The sequence below is a fragment of the Nomia melanderi genome, chromosome 5 (assembly GCF_051020985.1).
Source record: "Nomia melanderi isolate GNS246 chromosome 5, iyNomMela1, whole genome shotgun sequence".
NCBI lineage: Eukaryota > Metazoa > Arthropoda > Insecta > Hymenoptera > Halictidae > Nomia > Nomia melanderi.
Genome location: NC_135003.1, coordinates 17,737,764 through 17,752,072, shown reverse-complemented (window position 1 = coordinate 17,752,072; position 14,309 = coordinate 17,737,764). Strand labels below are relative to the sequence as shown.

Below are 14,309 nucleotides of genomic sequence, written 5' to 3'. Positions count from 1 at the left end.
TCACCCAGTTTCGCGATTAAAATAAGTAGCCTGAGGAATGGAGTGCACGTTCCTTTTTAACTTGCAAATGGTGATCTCCGCCGATGATTTTCATTCATGAACGTTGCGCTAACACGCGCGAATGGAGGACAAAGGACAGTCGGGAGTGCAACGACCGACGCGAGGAGCCGAAATCTCGTTTCCACGTGAATCGTGATCGATGACCGGCTACACGGCGCTCGCACACGCGCAGAGAAGGTTATCAGGTTCGGGCTTAGATGGTTTACGACCACTAAATGCAAATTCAATTTGTTACGAGCTCCCGCTCTTTTCGGGGCTAAAATTCGCCCCACCTGTTGCCCCACCTGAACGTACGATCAATTTCGGCGACGGTGCGACGGATGACCGCGTATGGGTTCCTCGGCGCTACGGAACATTTATAATTTGGTAATCGAATGGGGGTCGTTAAAAAATTCACGAGTGAATTTGCGGATTCACAAATTTAATAGCTAGATGATTTTGAAATTTAGAAATCGATATTTAACCAGTTAACCGTGACACGATACTAATCCTTTCAGCGATGGATTCTTTATTTATTCACGTAAACATGTAATTCTTTGTTTCGCTTCGATCTCTCATTAAAATATACTCTAGCATTCGTCCTGCGTCCGACGAGTACACGCTCCATTTTCCGATTTTATTGCGCGCAGAGCCAGAGGTTTGTCCAACTGAACTCCACAGTTAACTGGTTGATACCTCGCAATTCAGAGTTCTTTACTTTTCTAAGCGGAAGAAGTTGAATTCTTCGCTGAAAAATGTCGTCTAAACACGTCGAGTCTTAAGCTGAAGATGTTTAATGCCAGAAATAGAAGTTAATCTACAAGCTGACAGAGTCATGGAGAATATTCGGAGCGATAAAGGGTACTTCGTAGGAGCCACACAGAGACACGAGAGCTAATTCCGACAGAACGAAACGCGGCCAAAACGAGGGACGGACGAGCGAGCGGGCGATTCGATTAGGCGAGGCCGCAGGAGAAAAAGAGAAGGCCGAGGAGCGAGCCTCCGCCGTGGAAAATTCGCCTTCCTGCCTGGCCGGTTGCCCGTCAGCTTGGATAAATTTCTCGGCCAGTTTTTTTTCTTCGCCGCAGCCCTACGCGGCAAGACGCGTCCGGCTCGTTCGGAACTCGGTTGGCCAGGCCAGCTTCCGGTAAATTAGCCCTGCGCCTCGCATCCGCACGGTCGCGCTTTTGCTACCCCCTGCGACGAGAGCACGGAGAGGGAGGAACAGAGGAGAGACACCGTCGGCGTTTTCACGTTGTCTCTGTTTTCGGGACGGAGGAAACAATTGTAAGGAATCTGGAAAGACTTGTTATTAAATATTCGTCCGTGTTACGGAGAACGAGATTATCGAGAACGAGAAAGAGATTTTGGGGAATCTCAGAAATGTTATTTTGTTATCTCCGACCTCGTAGAATGCGAAACCGACATTTACGTGTTTCGCGGATTTATCAACTAATTTGAATTTTCAATCAGCGCGTGTTTGCGCTGAAAGTGTTTTCGGAAATTTGACTGGTTAGACTGCATAAAGGATAAGCCCGAAAAAATCAATGAATGATCCGATCGTTCGTAACATCACCCCTTGACGTCAACCGGCCGATCGGCAAGGAATTCGTTGAAAAACATAGTTGTTTTCACGGGTTTACGGTAGTAAACTACCTTAGTATTTTTAGGAATGCCAGACGACTACGTGTACCCGGGCATTGACAGAAAAAAACGCCACCTTTCTCGAGCAGGCTGCACTTTTTGCCGGGAATGATAATGAGCCGAACAGGCGATAAAGTGTCCGACGGATGATTTACGAGCTGAGATTTTAGTATCAGTGACATATCGTGACCCGTCCTGTTTCCACGGAACTGAATATTTTCACGGGGAATTACCATACGGGGGCTGGATTTTGAAGTTGTCCGATCGGACGATTCGGTCGATTCGTTCGAACGGCTGCTGGAAAACCCTCTCGACTCTCTAACCTTCTGCACTCGAGAGACTCTCGGCCGCCATTTGCTTCGACGCAGCATAATTGTGCAATTAAAAATTCAGTATTGAGTTTCGGATACTTTGAGCACGCGAAACGTAGAGACGAAATCGTTTTTCGAAGTAGTTTGCTGGCAAATAGTATGAATACTTTATCAGAAAATAACGAGTGTTCGCAACGAGGAGTATTATCGAGTGTGAACGCATTTAATGCGATTAATATGTAATTCCTATAAAAATTGTAACAATAGATTATTTTCAGTTTCTTCAGATACTTATTATAGTACTCAAATGATACTGGTTATTTTCAAAATCATTTCGAATGTTCAATGCTTCCAAGATATCGATAATTGCTAAACAAAAAAATCTAGTAGTTCTAGTGTTAATTGCCATTCGAGAGACAATCAAACGCCAACTGAAAGGGTTGCCCGATTCTACGGGCATGTTTCAAGATTAACTCACGCACGTGTACGCGGCGAGCGTTGAAACTTTTACACGTGTTCACCCTAGAATAAAAACACTATGTATAAATAAAAACGAACCCTCGCGGGACACAGGCAAACCCTCCACAAATACTTTGAAACCCGAGGTCCCGCGAATACACGCCGAACAACGATAAACAATCTACCGCTCTTTACGCAAGGGAAACTTTCCTCGACGGGATCTACATCGAAGTTGCACGGAATTCTATTTGATCTTCGTTTGACTTTTCAATCGATTCTGATTTTCGGTGAAACGAACTTTCAAATAACCTTCGCTCTTGCCATACATCATTCTATAAATAATATCGTTCCTTATGTAAGTTCCAACGGAGAACCACAGAAACTTCACGAAAGAGACATTGAAATATTCATCGGAAAGTGAGGGAAGGTCATAGACAAAGATAGTCAAGAGAAGTTAATATGAACACTAGATTTCCATACATCTATTCTATACTATTTTACTGTTAGAACACTACGTTCTACAAATCTTGAAAATTGTATCTTCAAAACCAGAGAATTTCAACGCGTATTCGCATAACTGCACGAATCAGAATCGACTGAAACTTACTAACGTTTAAAACATTCAATATCCATGAAATTGACGAGTGGATCTAGCGTTAATTTCCCAGAAGTTATCATAAAAGAACGTAACCGATAGGATGACCTGATATTTCCGACACAATTCGTGCAACGGGGAATAACAGGAACGCATAAAGATCCTCTAAGTGCAGCGACCGGTCAATGAAATGGTCGCCAGCGAAGTTGATCGTTCTCTAGGACACTAAACGCTGCCCCATCTTTGCCGAGCGCGTACCGTGAACGGGTCGGGGACGAAACGAAAGCACGAAGAAGAAAATTTCGCCGATATTATCGAGCGTCCCGATGTAACGGTTTGACCTCTTTTCCACGGCTCTCCTGGACACGACCGGGAGGATTTTCCGCGGCGGTGAACGCGTTCACCGAATGACCGTCGGGAAGTAAATGCAAGAACGGATTCCAGTGATGCAGCAGCCTCGGTGTAATCAGGCATCTCTCTCTCTCGCGGCGAGCGCGGCCGTTCGTCTACACGGGACGCGATTAGCGTGAAAACGCACGGGCTGCTGGCTCGCGTTGCCGGTATATTAGATCGATAATCAGTGCACGGGAACGACGCCGGAGAAAAAAGGAGAAGAAGGGCCGGTCAATTCGAGTCCCCTTGACACGTTGCCGCGAGAATTTCGAGCGTTTCGTACAATGTATCATTTTAGCACGTTGAATGCCACGAGGGTCACCGGTGACCCTCCAACCAAATCGAGTTACTATAGTTCACTCGATTAAACCATGACTATTGGAAAACATTTCTATATTATAAATAATGCTAACTAATGTGGTGACATTCAGCTAGACGAACAATGCAACTCAATCGAATGATTTAATATTATATTTCTTCCATTTTAAGTATTCTGTACCATGAAATCGTGCGGCATTCGACGTGTTAATGGAATAAGTAACCTTCTGTTTAGTTAGTAAAGGATTTACTCGTTTCTTCTAAATCGGAAAGCTAATGTTATAGCTTCTGAATATGCACAATCATTTCAGAAGCCAAAAGATGAATTTCCGCAATTGTTCTGGACTCAGGCGCATTGGCTTCTCGTTTTCCATTCGGAAGGCATTGGTATCGGTAACCACCATGACAGTCAACGCGTTAACCGCCAGCAACTGAATCTTCCCAGCGTTACAAGGGGCTGGTCACGAATCAATCGACGACGGCGCAGAAACCCGAGCGATGCAACGGCGCAACGCAATCGTCTAAAAGTCTAACCCTTCTGAATCGCCTCTAAACGAGCCGCGGATGACGGGCTTCGCCTTGTCGTGTCACTTGTAAAGCTATGCAAGCGCATGCTAACTCGTTCACAGTTCACAGAGATTTTTTACCCCACCTCAACCTTCTGCGCTTCGACTTTCTTTCGTGTTCCCCGTTTCGACGACTCTGTGTTATTCGAAATGCCCGGACCGAGGTGAGCGGGGTCATCTTTTTTGTTCGACAGATCGAGAATTCCGACAGAGCTTCGAAAAGAAACGAAGTGACTCTTGGGTATAACGCGTCATCGGTCTAGAATTATTCCGACCGGAGTATTAATTATAACAGGTAGGTCGTGTCACGTGTTTCCTTCGAAAACAATTGGCAATAAACGACTGGACTACAGATGCATTTCGTGAATTAGGATGCGCGAATGTCGGAGGCATTTTTTGTCCACTGATTAGAAACTCTAAAGTGGTTTCTGCGTGTTTTCTGAATAATGCATTGCCAAAATGGAAACGTGATACTCCTCGATAGTCAGCCATTACCTGCTGCGTTTCACTGTTTAGATCGTAGAACAAAGGGATCGAGATTTCTACGCCGAATATTCGGAAACTAACTCTTCGCGGACGAGGACTTTTCGAAGTCGGGGAGAGATCGCTTTTTAAAATCTTCTAAAATTGAAAAAGGAACTATTAACGTCGTGAACATTATGGACTTATCAGTTTTCGAATGGATCCTCGAATCGTCTTGTCGCGAGAGATCGTTACTTTTCGAACTGTTTGTTTTATTCGAATGTTTGAAGATACTTTTAACTTGAACGGTTGATCTCTACGATGCAAAGATACTAGTGTTAAAAATTGGAATAGTCGAACGAAACTCGAGCTTCATTCGTAGCGGTACGAGTCGCAGAACTTCGTTAGCCGTGTTCGAATGATAGCATCGATGTTCCCTAAATCGTACAAGTCCGTGTTTCCATCGATCTGTCACGCCGCAAGCTGCGCGTGCGACTGATCGGAACACTTGTATCTACCAGTCGTACGGCGATCAATTTCGAAGCAGAAATATTCATGGTCCCTTGCGCCTGACTGGCGTATTTCGGATGGGACGCTTGAACGGGAACATCTAAATATCTCCCCTGTTTAGAAGTATGTACACGAGAGGCTATTCGGGGAACATAAAACTTCTCCGAGGGGCAAACAAAACAGAAAGTGGATAGATTTTCCCCGTGGTTCTCGAACGGTTCGAGCGTTCCTTCGGATCGTTTCTTCTTCGATTCGTAACGCTTTAGAAAGGAAAATCTATAATCAATACGCACTTGTAACACTTAATCGCGAAATGAAACCTGATGTTCTTATTCGTGCATATTTCCTTCTCGAAGAATGCTAACGATCTTCGATACTTTACTTCTCGAACGGTGATAATATCTGTTACCCGAAGGTAATCGCGAGAAGTCTCTGTGTAATGAAGAGGTTATTTACGATTGAATTAGAATTGAATTGAAAAATCGATGTTGTCAGTCACTAGTGTTTAATCCTTCGTCCTGATTAGCTCTCCACTTTGAAAATTGATTTAACTCTCGGGAAGCGCTAAGGTCTTATGTACACATGATAACGTTACGAGTAATTACAGTGGAATTTGGTGAAATACTTGAACATTATGAAATTGCATTGTCGAGTGTGCCTCGAGTACTGCGAGGGGTTCGAGGGTCAATCGAACGTCTAACCTCCGGTGGACAAAGTGTTGATAAGGTCGTGGGAAAGTGCGATCCTCCGGCTATCGGAGACAGGGTTCGAGGGTTGAGGTTCAAGCTGGACTTGTCGAGAGGCTGAGAAAATCAACTTACCGGATTTGTTATCCATGAGGTCCCTGTACCCGTGCACCAGATCCGACACTATACTCGTCATCTTGGCTCGGCTCTGAAACCAGACACAAAGCGTGTTCGTATTACTTCGGTGAACCGTTGAAATCTCTGCGTTCAAAGGGAACGGGTGCGACTTTGAACGTCAACGATAACGCAGTAACATACAGCGCACGGTAGAAATATAATAAAAGAGTCACAGGCAGTTTCAATCGTTCACGCAATTTAACAAATATCTCTACCGAGAATATCGAAAAACACCTTCCGAATTGTTAACTTAAAATTAGTTTCCAAGTTTAGTATATTCTGAATTGACTTTTCGACTTTTCCAATAGCGATTATAAAACGAACTGTAGAAAATGTCGAAAAATTCAATCGTGGAAGAATAATGAAACCGAGAAGATAATTTGAAGTTGAAATTTCAAAAGGTGTCTTGTAACAGCTTCGGTATAGTGTTAATTCGAGTTACAATTACTCTTTCTCCGAGTTGGTCGTCGACGACGACTCGAATCGCGGGATATCCATTAAAAAATGACTCGAGCAGCGTACAGGGAAACGAGAACAATAATAAAGGCAAGTTTCTTAAGTCACTTAAAGGTGCGATTCATTCTTCCTAGCGAAATGATGTCAAAGGAAGTCGTCGAAGCTGCAATGGGCTTCGACGAAGAGCAACGTCTGTCTCATTCGTCTCTTTCTTGTATCCCAGGAGGGTGCACGTGTTTCTGTCCACCAAATCACAATCTACATATATAGATACAAAGGGTTAGCGCACTGAAATCCCCGGTGCTAGTCCTTCTGACCAGTGATCAACGAGAATTCACCGAATCCTTGCGAATACTTCAATCGTCTGTTATCAGACATTAAACATCATCGTGCGTTATCATTTCTGAATTCAAGACTCTCATCTCGAGATTCGAAATCAACGAGAATTCACCGGAATCCCAACAATTTAACGGTTTATTATCATCTATTATTATATTAATCGACTGTTGTTAGTGTATTATACATTATTCATATCATTACGATACACATTCACGATATCTAAGCACCTGAATTCAAGACTCTCATCTCGAGATTCGAAATCAACGAGAATTCACCGACATCCGTCAATAATTCAACGGTTTATGATCATCTATTATTATATTAATCGACGGTTGTTAGTATATTATATATTGTTCATATCATTACGATACACATTCACGATATCTAAGCACTTTCCAACGAGAGCATCGCGATCACTGGGCGGACGTTGGATTTCGGTGAACACTTTTCGGTCAGAAGACTGAAACCTCGCACGGCGATTCCAACGCAATCCGGACGGCATAATCGACGATGTTACCTTTGACTGATGTACAACTTAACGAAGAATAACGAATACCACTGTTCCTTTCCAGATCTTAAATACGAACTTCCCACCTCCCCGGGCGAGCCGTGGTGGGAGTATCGTCCACTAACCCCCGACCGTCACGAAACCTCGCCAAATCCGATCCTCCCGTCTCCCAGGGCTAATTCTATTCGCTTGAACCCTGCGCGACGGACACATTTTTTCACGCGATCTTTGCACGTTTCCACGTAACCTCGCGTTCACGCTCGACACGTTCCGCCACGGTTTTTGCGGAGCGCCGGGACAATCGAACGCCGCGCGGATAACGTCCCCGCGAATTTACAACGAACCTACAGCGGAATACAAAATAAGCGGATACACGGGACGAACTATTAAAGAACGTTATGAAATAATAAAACGGGCCTGTTTAATTATGGAAAGCGTCAGTCCACCGGGACACCGAGTACAGCGCGGCAAAAACGATCGACATGACGGGGATCGTGTAAAAACGACATGAAGAACCGCGGTGGACTAGTAAGGTATCCGTGGAACGATGCGCGATACCGTCGTTGCACTCGTGTGCGATTCGCGTTTGACGTTCTCGTTTCAACGCGCCTCAGTTCGTCGCACAGTACGGCCACACGACCGTCTTCTGGACGAAACTCGATTACTTCAAACGCATGAGTGATAGAAAACAGTGCTTCGAACAGAAGTTCTAAGGTATAGAGCTGAACACATGGTGGTTACGTTTTGTTTACTTTATGGGGGTAGTATGGAGTTTCTCGATGACAATGGATATTCTGCGTGTAGATTTCAAATAGAGAAACGGAATTGATTCCGTACAAAATTTGTAGTTTTCTGATGAAAATCATTTCGTGTAGCAAGGACTACTCAACGATGCTTTGGTAATATTCAATTTTTTATGCGAGTAGTCGAGTGTGGTGGATTTTGTCCGCACTGTGCGTCGATCGCGTCCGTTCGATCGTCATTCAGAGATATTCGTTAACCCTTTGCGGTCCGAGGTGCCCTTGGTTTCTCACTTTGAGGTTCACGTCGACGTTAGTTCATTCAATTGCTTAATGTGACGCTCTGTTTATTTATTCAAGAATATTTGGGAGTCACTGAAACGTTACCTTTAAATGGTAATTGTGATGCTACAAATAAATATAGAAAAAATTGTTGAAACGTGGCAGTCAAAGTGTTAATCGAATGCAACGATAACGCGTTCGAACGTTTGGCGCGAGCGAGTGCCAGCGTGCGCGTGCGCGAACAAAGGGAAGTTCGCGAGGAAGTTTCGACGGGGCAGTCGTCCCCGTTCCCATTTTTTTAATACTCTCCTCGCGACCGGCTGAACGCCGGCACAGAAGGCGGAGTAATCTGCGAGGTTCAAAGACTGCTCGATTCGGGGAGAAAGAAATGCATTCATCCGGATGGCTCAGGCAACTATCAAAGGAAACGAGATGCACCGAGCATTTTCGCGTTCCCTTGTCCCGCGGACAATATCATGGTTACCCGCGGCCGGGGATTCGCGAGAAATTTCATTCGAATAATGGACCGTTATGAAAGCCGCCGCGAGAGGCTTGGAACGCGGCGGAGTCCCCGTCGATCGTACCGGGATCGATTTAACACGCCGACTTTCGTGACTAAGACAATGTTGGGATTGATCATCACCCCACGCTCGTAGGATAAAATTATGCGATTTCATTTGTATCCCCGAACTCGACAAATGACATTTCAGATCAAACTGTCATATACGAAATACTAAGTTGCAAACGAATTGCTTGAATAGAATAAAATAGCTTTGTTCCTCGATATACTGGCGATTTCTCTTCGAGTTAAGAATATCGTGTTCGCCTCGTGGAAAAATGTTACATATTTCCAGTAAGAAACTTCCGAGTGCAAAGGGTTACATTCGCGCAGGACTCGGTATTCCAGATACGAGAATTCGGAAGTTTCTCTTTTATTCCGCGCGGATCTCGCGGACAATATTAAGGTCGGGCCGCGGATTGCCGGGCGAAAGTCGCGAGGAGGAGAATTTGAACGATCGATCCGCGGCGGAACGAGGCGAGTCGAGTCGTTAACGATGGAAGTGCGTGCGAAATGCAGCCGGGGACAAGTGTTCGCGAAATCCACTCGTTCCGCGAGCCGCGAAGTCGTCTGGCTCTCCGCGGAAGCGTAAAGCGCATCGATCGTCGCGCCTTTTCAAGAGGGACGAGAAGATATTTAGGTAAAAGCCCCAAGAAACGGCTTTTCAAAGGGAAACGAGGAGGAGGGAGGGAACGAGGAACGTAATCGTCTGGTATTCTCTGTCGCGTGCATTCTGTAATGACGTATACTCGCGCGTGTATTATCTGCACTCGATATATCAATAAATACGCGTTATTTATAACTGAACATTACTCTGAAGCTATCGAAGCGATTAAAAATTGTTAGTTACAGTAGTAAATAACATTTCATCGGATCTACTACTGATGTATTCGTACAACAGAAATCAGACGTCTAGATCGTGAATGATCCAATTAGACTAAGGATTTTCTCGCGATGCTCCACATATTTGATCCATAGCATCACGCGTTGCTAGGTACTCGCGATTTCCCACAAAATGAGAGAAACGTAACGAATTATTCAATTTAGTTGCATTATCGTTAGACGCTTGTCTCTTGAAACGAGACTGCTCTATATCGCGTCAGTTGTAGCGGAGATAAATTTCCGAATGTTCGTCCGTTGATTGAATGAATTATGATAATTTGATTTCGGATCACCGGCGATCCCCACGGGATTCAGAACATGTTAACGAGTAATTCGCGGACGGGCCGGCGAAACGAAACCGACGAATGCGTCGCGGAACGTGGGGTCGGTGTAACGACCAGTTGCGTTACCCAACTTCCTTTCGCGAAGGAAGCTCCTCGCGGCGTGCAAATGCGATGAAAAACCGGGGCACACGATGACTGCGCGAATCGATTAATTACGCAAGGAGAGAATCGAGGAGCGCGCGTGTCGGCCGTCGCCGACATGTTCGAGCGAAAAGTGAAAAGGGAGGAAAGAAACGCGCTGGGGAGACGCGAGACAAAAGCAGCCGCCAAATTAATATGCTCTTAATTACAGCATTCTTCGTTTCCGACGGCGGCCACCCTCGTTCCACACGGGTCGAAAGCGTTTCGTTCGCGTATACGTGCATCGCGGAAACGTTTCATCATTAGCCTGTTGCTTTGCGACACGTGTGGCCGATTTCACGTTGAATTTGTTAAATATACGTGCATGTTTAACTACCCTTACATATGCAACTCCTTTTTTTCACGGGATTCCCCTGGCAAAAGGTAGCGCAGTCCTCGCGGACTCAGTTACGAGGAAAATTACGAGCCAATGAACCGACAAGAAATACACATAACTATTTATACGATATCCGAGTAAAAAATTCATTGCATTCTGAATATTTGTAGCGAGTGCTTTTTAGACTCCTCATGAACATTCGTTCGGCCGTTCATTAGCGAGGCCAAGAGACGTGGCGTCGAGAGTTCAATGTTTTTATGCGCGTTCGTTATGATCCTAATTAAATGAATTAATACATCGAGATCTCCACGAAACACGCGGATATCGTTCCGAGTGTTCAAGATTCTTGGAAACGAAACGGGCCACGGGGTACTTTCGAATAGATTCGAATTCAAAAGTGACTCCGCGTATTTCGAGGCGTCCGCGACACAAAGGATTAATCAAGGTTTCTCTTCTCCTCCGAGAAGAAAGAAAGAAGAAGAGAAAGAAAAGGGAACCCGAGCGAATGAAAGGAATAAAAGTTGCCCGGTTTCTATTATAATTTAACGCGCGGCGCGTGTGACGCGCGCGCGATCGTTCGATGCGTGCGCGCCAGACGCGGAGAACCGGGTCACCGAATTCGCCTGTTGAAAACGCGACCGCGGTTCGCTTTCTCGGTGGGCACTGTATTGTTCGAACGGTAACAAGAGGAGGCACGAGAATCGAGTGCCGCTCAACTCAACGGCACCGTTCCGGATGATTCCAAAGTGCCCCGGCCGTTCCAAGTTTTCTGATAAACCGATAATAGAACGTACTCGAGGGGCCGGCATCTGTTGTACAGATGCTATGCTAACGCGAGCAGGGGGACGGGGCGGGGGCGAGACTCCGCCGAAGGAAACTGGACAAAAACTTGCCCCTATTTTCGAACGTTCCCTTCCACAATGGATTCCTTTTCGTTTATTAACCCTTTGCGCTCGAGAGCTTTTCACTGGAAACATTCGAGATCCTCGGACCAGATACGGACGATGTTCCTTGAAAGTAGCTTAACGATCACGTGAATCAAAGAACTATACTTCGTTTCACTGTTTCGCACGGTGGCGCGTTACGCAAAGTTTAACACCAGATACGGAAGTTCATCGTTCTGAAACGAATCAAGTAACCGATCGATTGATTCGGTGAAGTTATAAAGCCTTAAAACTACCGAGCAAACGACTTTTCAAAATTCCTAGAAACGAGCGCATCCATTAGACCTTAATTGACTTACAACTCGGTTTTCGTATTGCCTGATTACTTTAATAACTCCTCAGAGAAACGTCTGTTAACTGTATAATAATTACAAGAAGACATCAGCTCATTCTGACCTATCCGGATTCAGTTTCGTCTCTCAGTTTATATAAGTTCCCTCATTAATCAATTCCAAGGAATATCGTCTGCGTTTAACAAAAAACTCTTGAATATCTCTAGCAAAAAACTTTCCAGTGCAGACGGTTAATTCGAAAATCGATCGAATCTGTCGGGCGGGAGATCGATCGAGATAGGGGGCAAAGTCGCGGCTGCTTATCGCGGATGGCTCGAGCGAGGGGCGTAGCCGACAGAAGTCCGCGGCGAGGGGCGCGTAATTGCGCATCGGGATCGAATCGGTCGGGTTTAACGAACTATCGATCAACGATCTTCCGTTCCCGCCGCGGCGAGTTGTCGCGGCTGCCGAGACTAAAATTACTCGGCTCGTTAAAAACTCGGCATACTAAATATAAAAGACGAGCGCGCGCGCTGTATCGAGGCGCACGCGAGACCCCTTTCCGCCCCCGTGAGCCGGCTGCACGCGGTTCTATTGTTTACGGGCAGGGTAAACAGCAACGGCGGAGGCCTGGGGATTGCACGGTGTTATATTATTGCGCGAATCACTGTGTCTAAACGGCGATACGCGCCGCAGGCGGATATATTCAGTGTCGTTCACGCTTCGAGCACCCCTCGCGAGAACGCGACAGTAATGAAACGACTCCACCTAAATGCGTACTCCGAGAAATACCTGTAAGCATTAACACTAGGTTTACGGGCATTTATTGTACACTTGATTCTATTATTCCTGAAAGAATCGATGCTCGTTTATTTAGATCGTGGAAACTGGAGATTCGATAGTAGGTAATCGGGGTACATGTCAGTGTGATCGCATCAATCAAAATATGCGTCAATTTGACGTTCCGTAAACCTAGTGTCAAACGCATTCCAATAAATTGCGTCCGTTTCTGTAAAAGAGAACTAACATTAACTGAGCGATCCCATCAATGGAATGTGTTGAAGTTTTTCAGACGAATTAATCTGAGTTCATTATAATTACGTCTATTACAGAAATCTCGTATTAAGTAGTATTAAGTAATGAGTACAGTATCCAGAGGCTGGTCAGTAACGACTTTACTCTTAATCTGACCCTCTTAAAAGTAATCAGATAAAAATACTTGAGTAATAAAAAGTAAGGAAGAATGTTTAAATCTTGAATTTAATCGGGATTCCGAACAGAAAAGTTTCACCTCGCCGAAACGACGAGATTCCTCGAGGGATTAAACAAGTCGAATTAGGCGACTCGTGGAATTTTGTTAGATTATAATCGCCATTCCGCTAATAAGGCCGAATTTTTCCGCGTGATTATTGTCCCAGTGAAATTATATTGTTATGTGGGCAAGCTTGCTCGCCGAGCAACGCCCCTGCACGCAACTCCATCTTTAATATTTCGTTTCACCGTAGTCATTTACTAATTAATTCGTGCTCCCCTTTATCCCCTTTTTTTGTCCGCTGTATCGCGCCGTCATATGTTTAGTTTCTCTATTCGTTCAGCCATTACAGTCACTTTGCGTTATTAAAAACGCAGGTGCCGCGTGGAATTATTATGAATTAATGATTCAATTACATTTATTTACCTTTCGTTACCTTTCTATTCCATTTCTCTACCGTTCGTGTCTTAAGTATCTTTACGATAGAACGTAAAGTACAAACTTCGTTAACGTAATCACCTAAATTTTACCACCGCATTATTTTCTTATGTTTCTATTATCGCTATTGTTATTGACAGTTTCGCGGAAAGAATAATAGTTCCATGAAACTGTAGCCGCAAGTCAACGGCGAATCGTAAAACATTTTTTACAGACTTTCGCGAGTGGATGATTTACGAGAAAAACGCACTGCGCAAATTTGCGCTGACCCACGGTTTCGCGGAATCGATCGGATTGAATGCGATTCGATGTACATCGAACGACGTGCGCGGCAACGTTAACAATCGGCTGCCAACTATTTCTTCGAAAACTCGTCGATATACCCGATGCGTCGAGAAATAGCTAATGACACTCGAAAGTGTACACAGAACAAATTCCTCGGCGATTCGTGTACTCTCGATGTTCTCGGAATCGAATTTATTTGCGCTTGCTTAATATTTTCGTCGCTTCACCTGTGTTATCTGTTTCTCCCTAAGCTCATCGAAAATGTGGGAGCAGTAACAATTTTCTCGAATTTATAAGTACTCTTTGCAAAATAAGAGCGCGATTAAATTGGAGAAACTCGAACGAACTAAGGAAATGAAAATCCGATTGAATTAACACTAGAACTACCGAG

General features: G+C 44.8%; 2 protein-coding genes across 8 annotated transcripts in view; one reads left to right on the top strand and one right to left on the bottom strand.

The window, feature by feature from the left end:
* LOC116424576 (very long chain fatty acid elongase AAEL008004) overlaps window positions 1-14,309 on the bottom strand; it is a 58,713-nt gene that overhangs the window by 24,237 nt on the left and 20,167 nt on the right. Inside the window, exons 1-3 of one of the 7 annotated variants that reach the window (XM_031971150.2) lie at window positions 7,473-7,631; window positions 6,725-6,874; window positions 6,119-6,191 (exon numbers count right to left, since the gene is read on the bottom strand). In XM_031971150.2, coding sequence (XP_031827010.1) covers window positions 6,119-6,179 — 61 coding nt within the window. In that variant the 5' untranslated portion in view covers window positions 6,180-6,191; window positions 6,725-6,874; window positions 7,473-7,631. Of the gene's footprint in view, window positions 1-6,118; window positions 6,192-6,608; window positions 6,694-6,724; window positions 6,875-7,472; window positions 7,632-14,309 lie in introns of those variants that run through there. The other 6 variants (XM_031971149.2, XM_031971153.2, XM_031971152.2 and 3 more) reach the window with 6 other exon arrangements.
* Window positions 7,980-14,309, top strand: part of cdi (serine/threonine kinase) — a 100,490-nt gene continuing 94,160 nt past the window's right edge. Inside the window, exon 1 of the mRNA XM_031971141.2 lies at window positions 7,980-8,177. The gene's annotated coding sequence lies outside the window, so the exon portion shown is untranslated. The remainder of the gene's footprint in view (window positions 8,178-14,309) is intronic.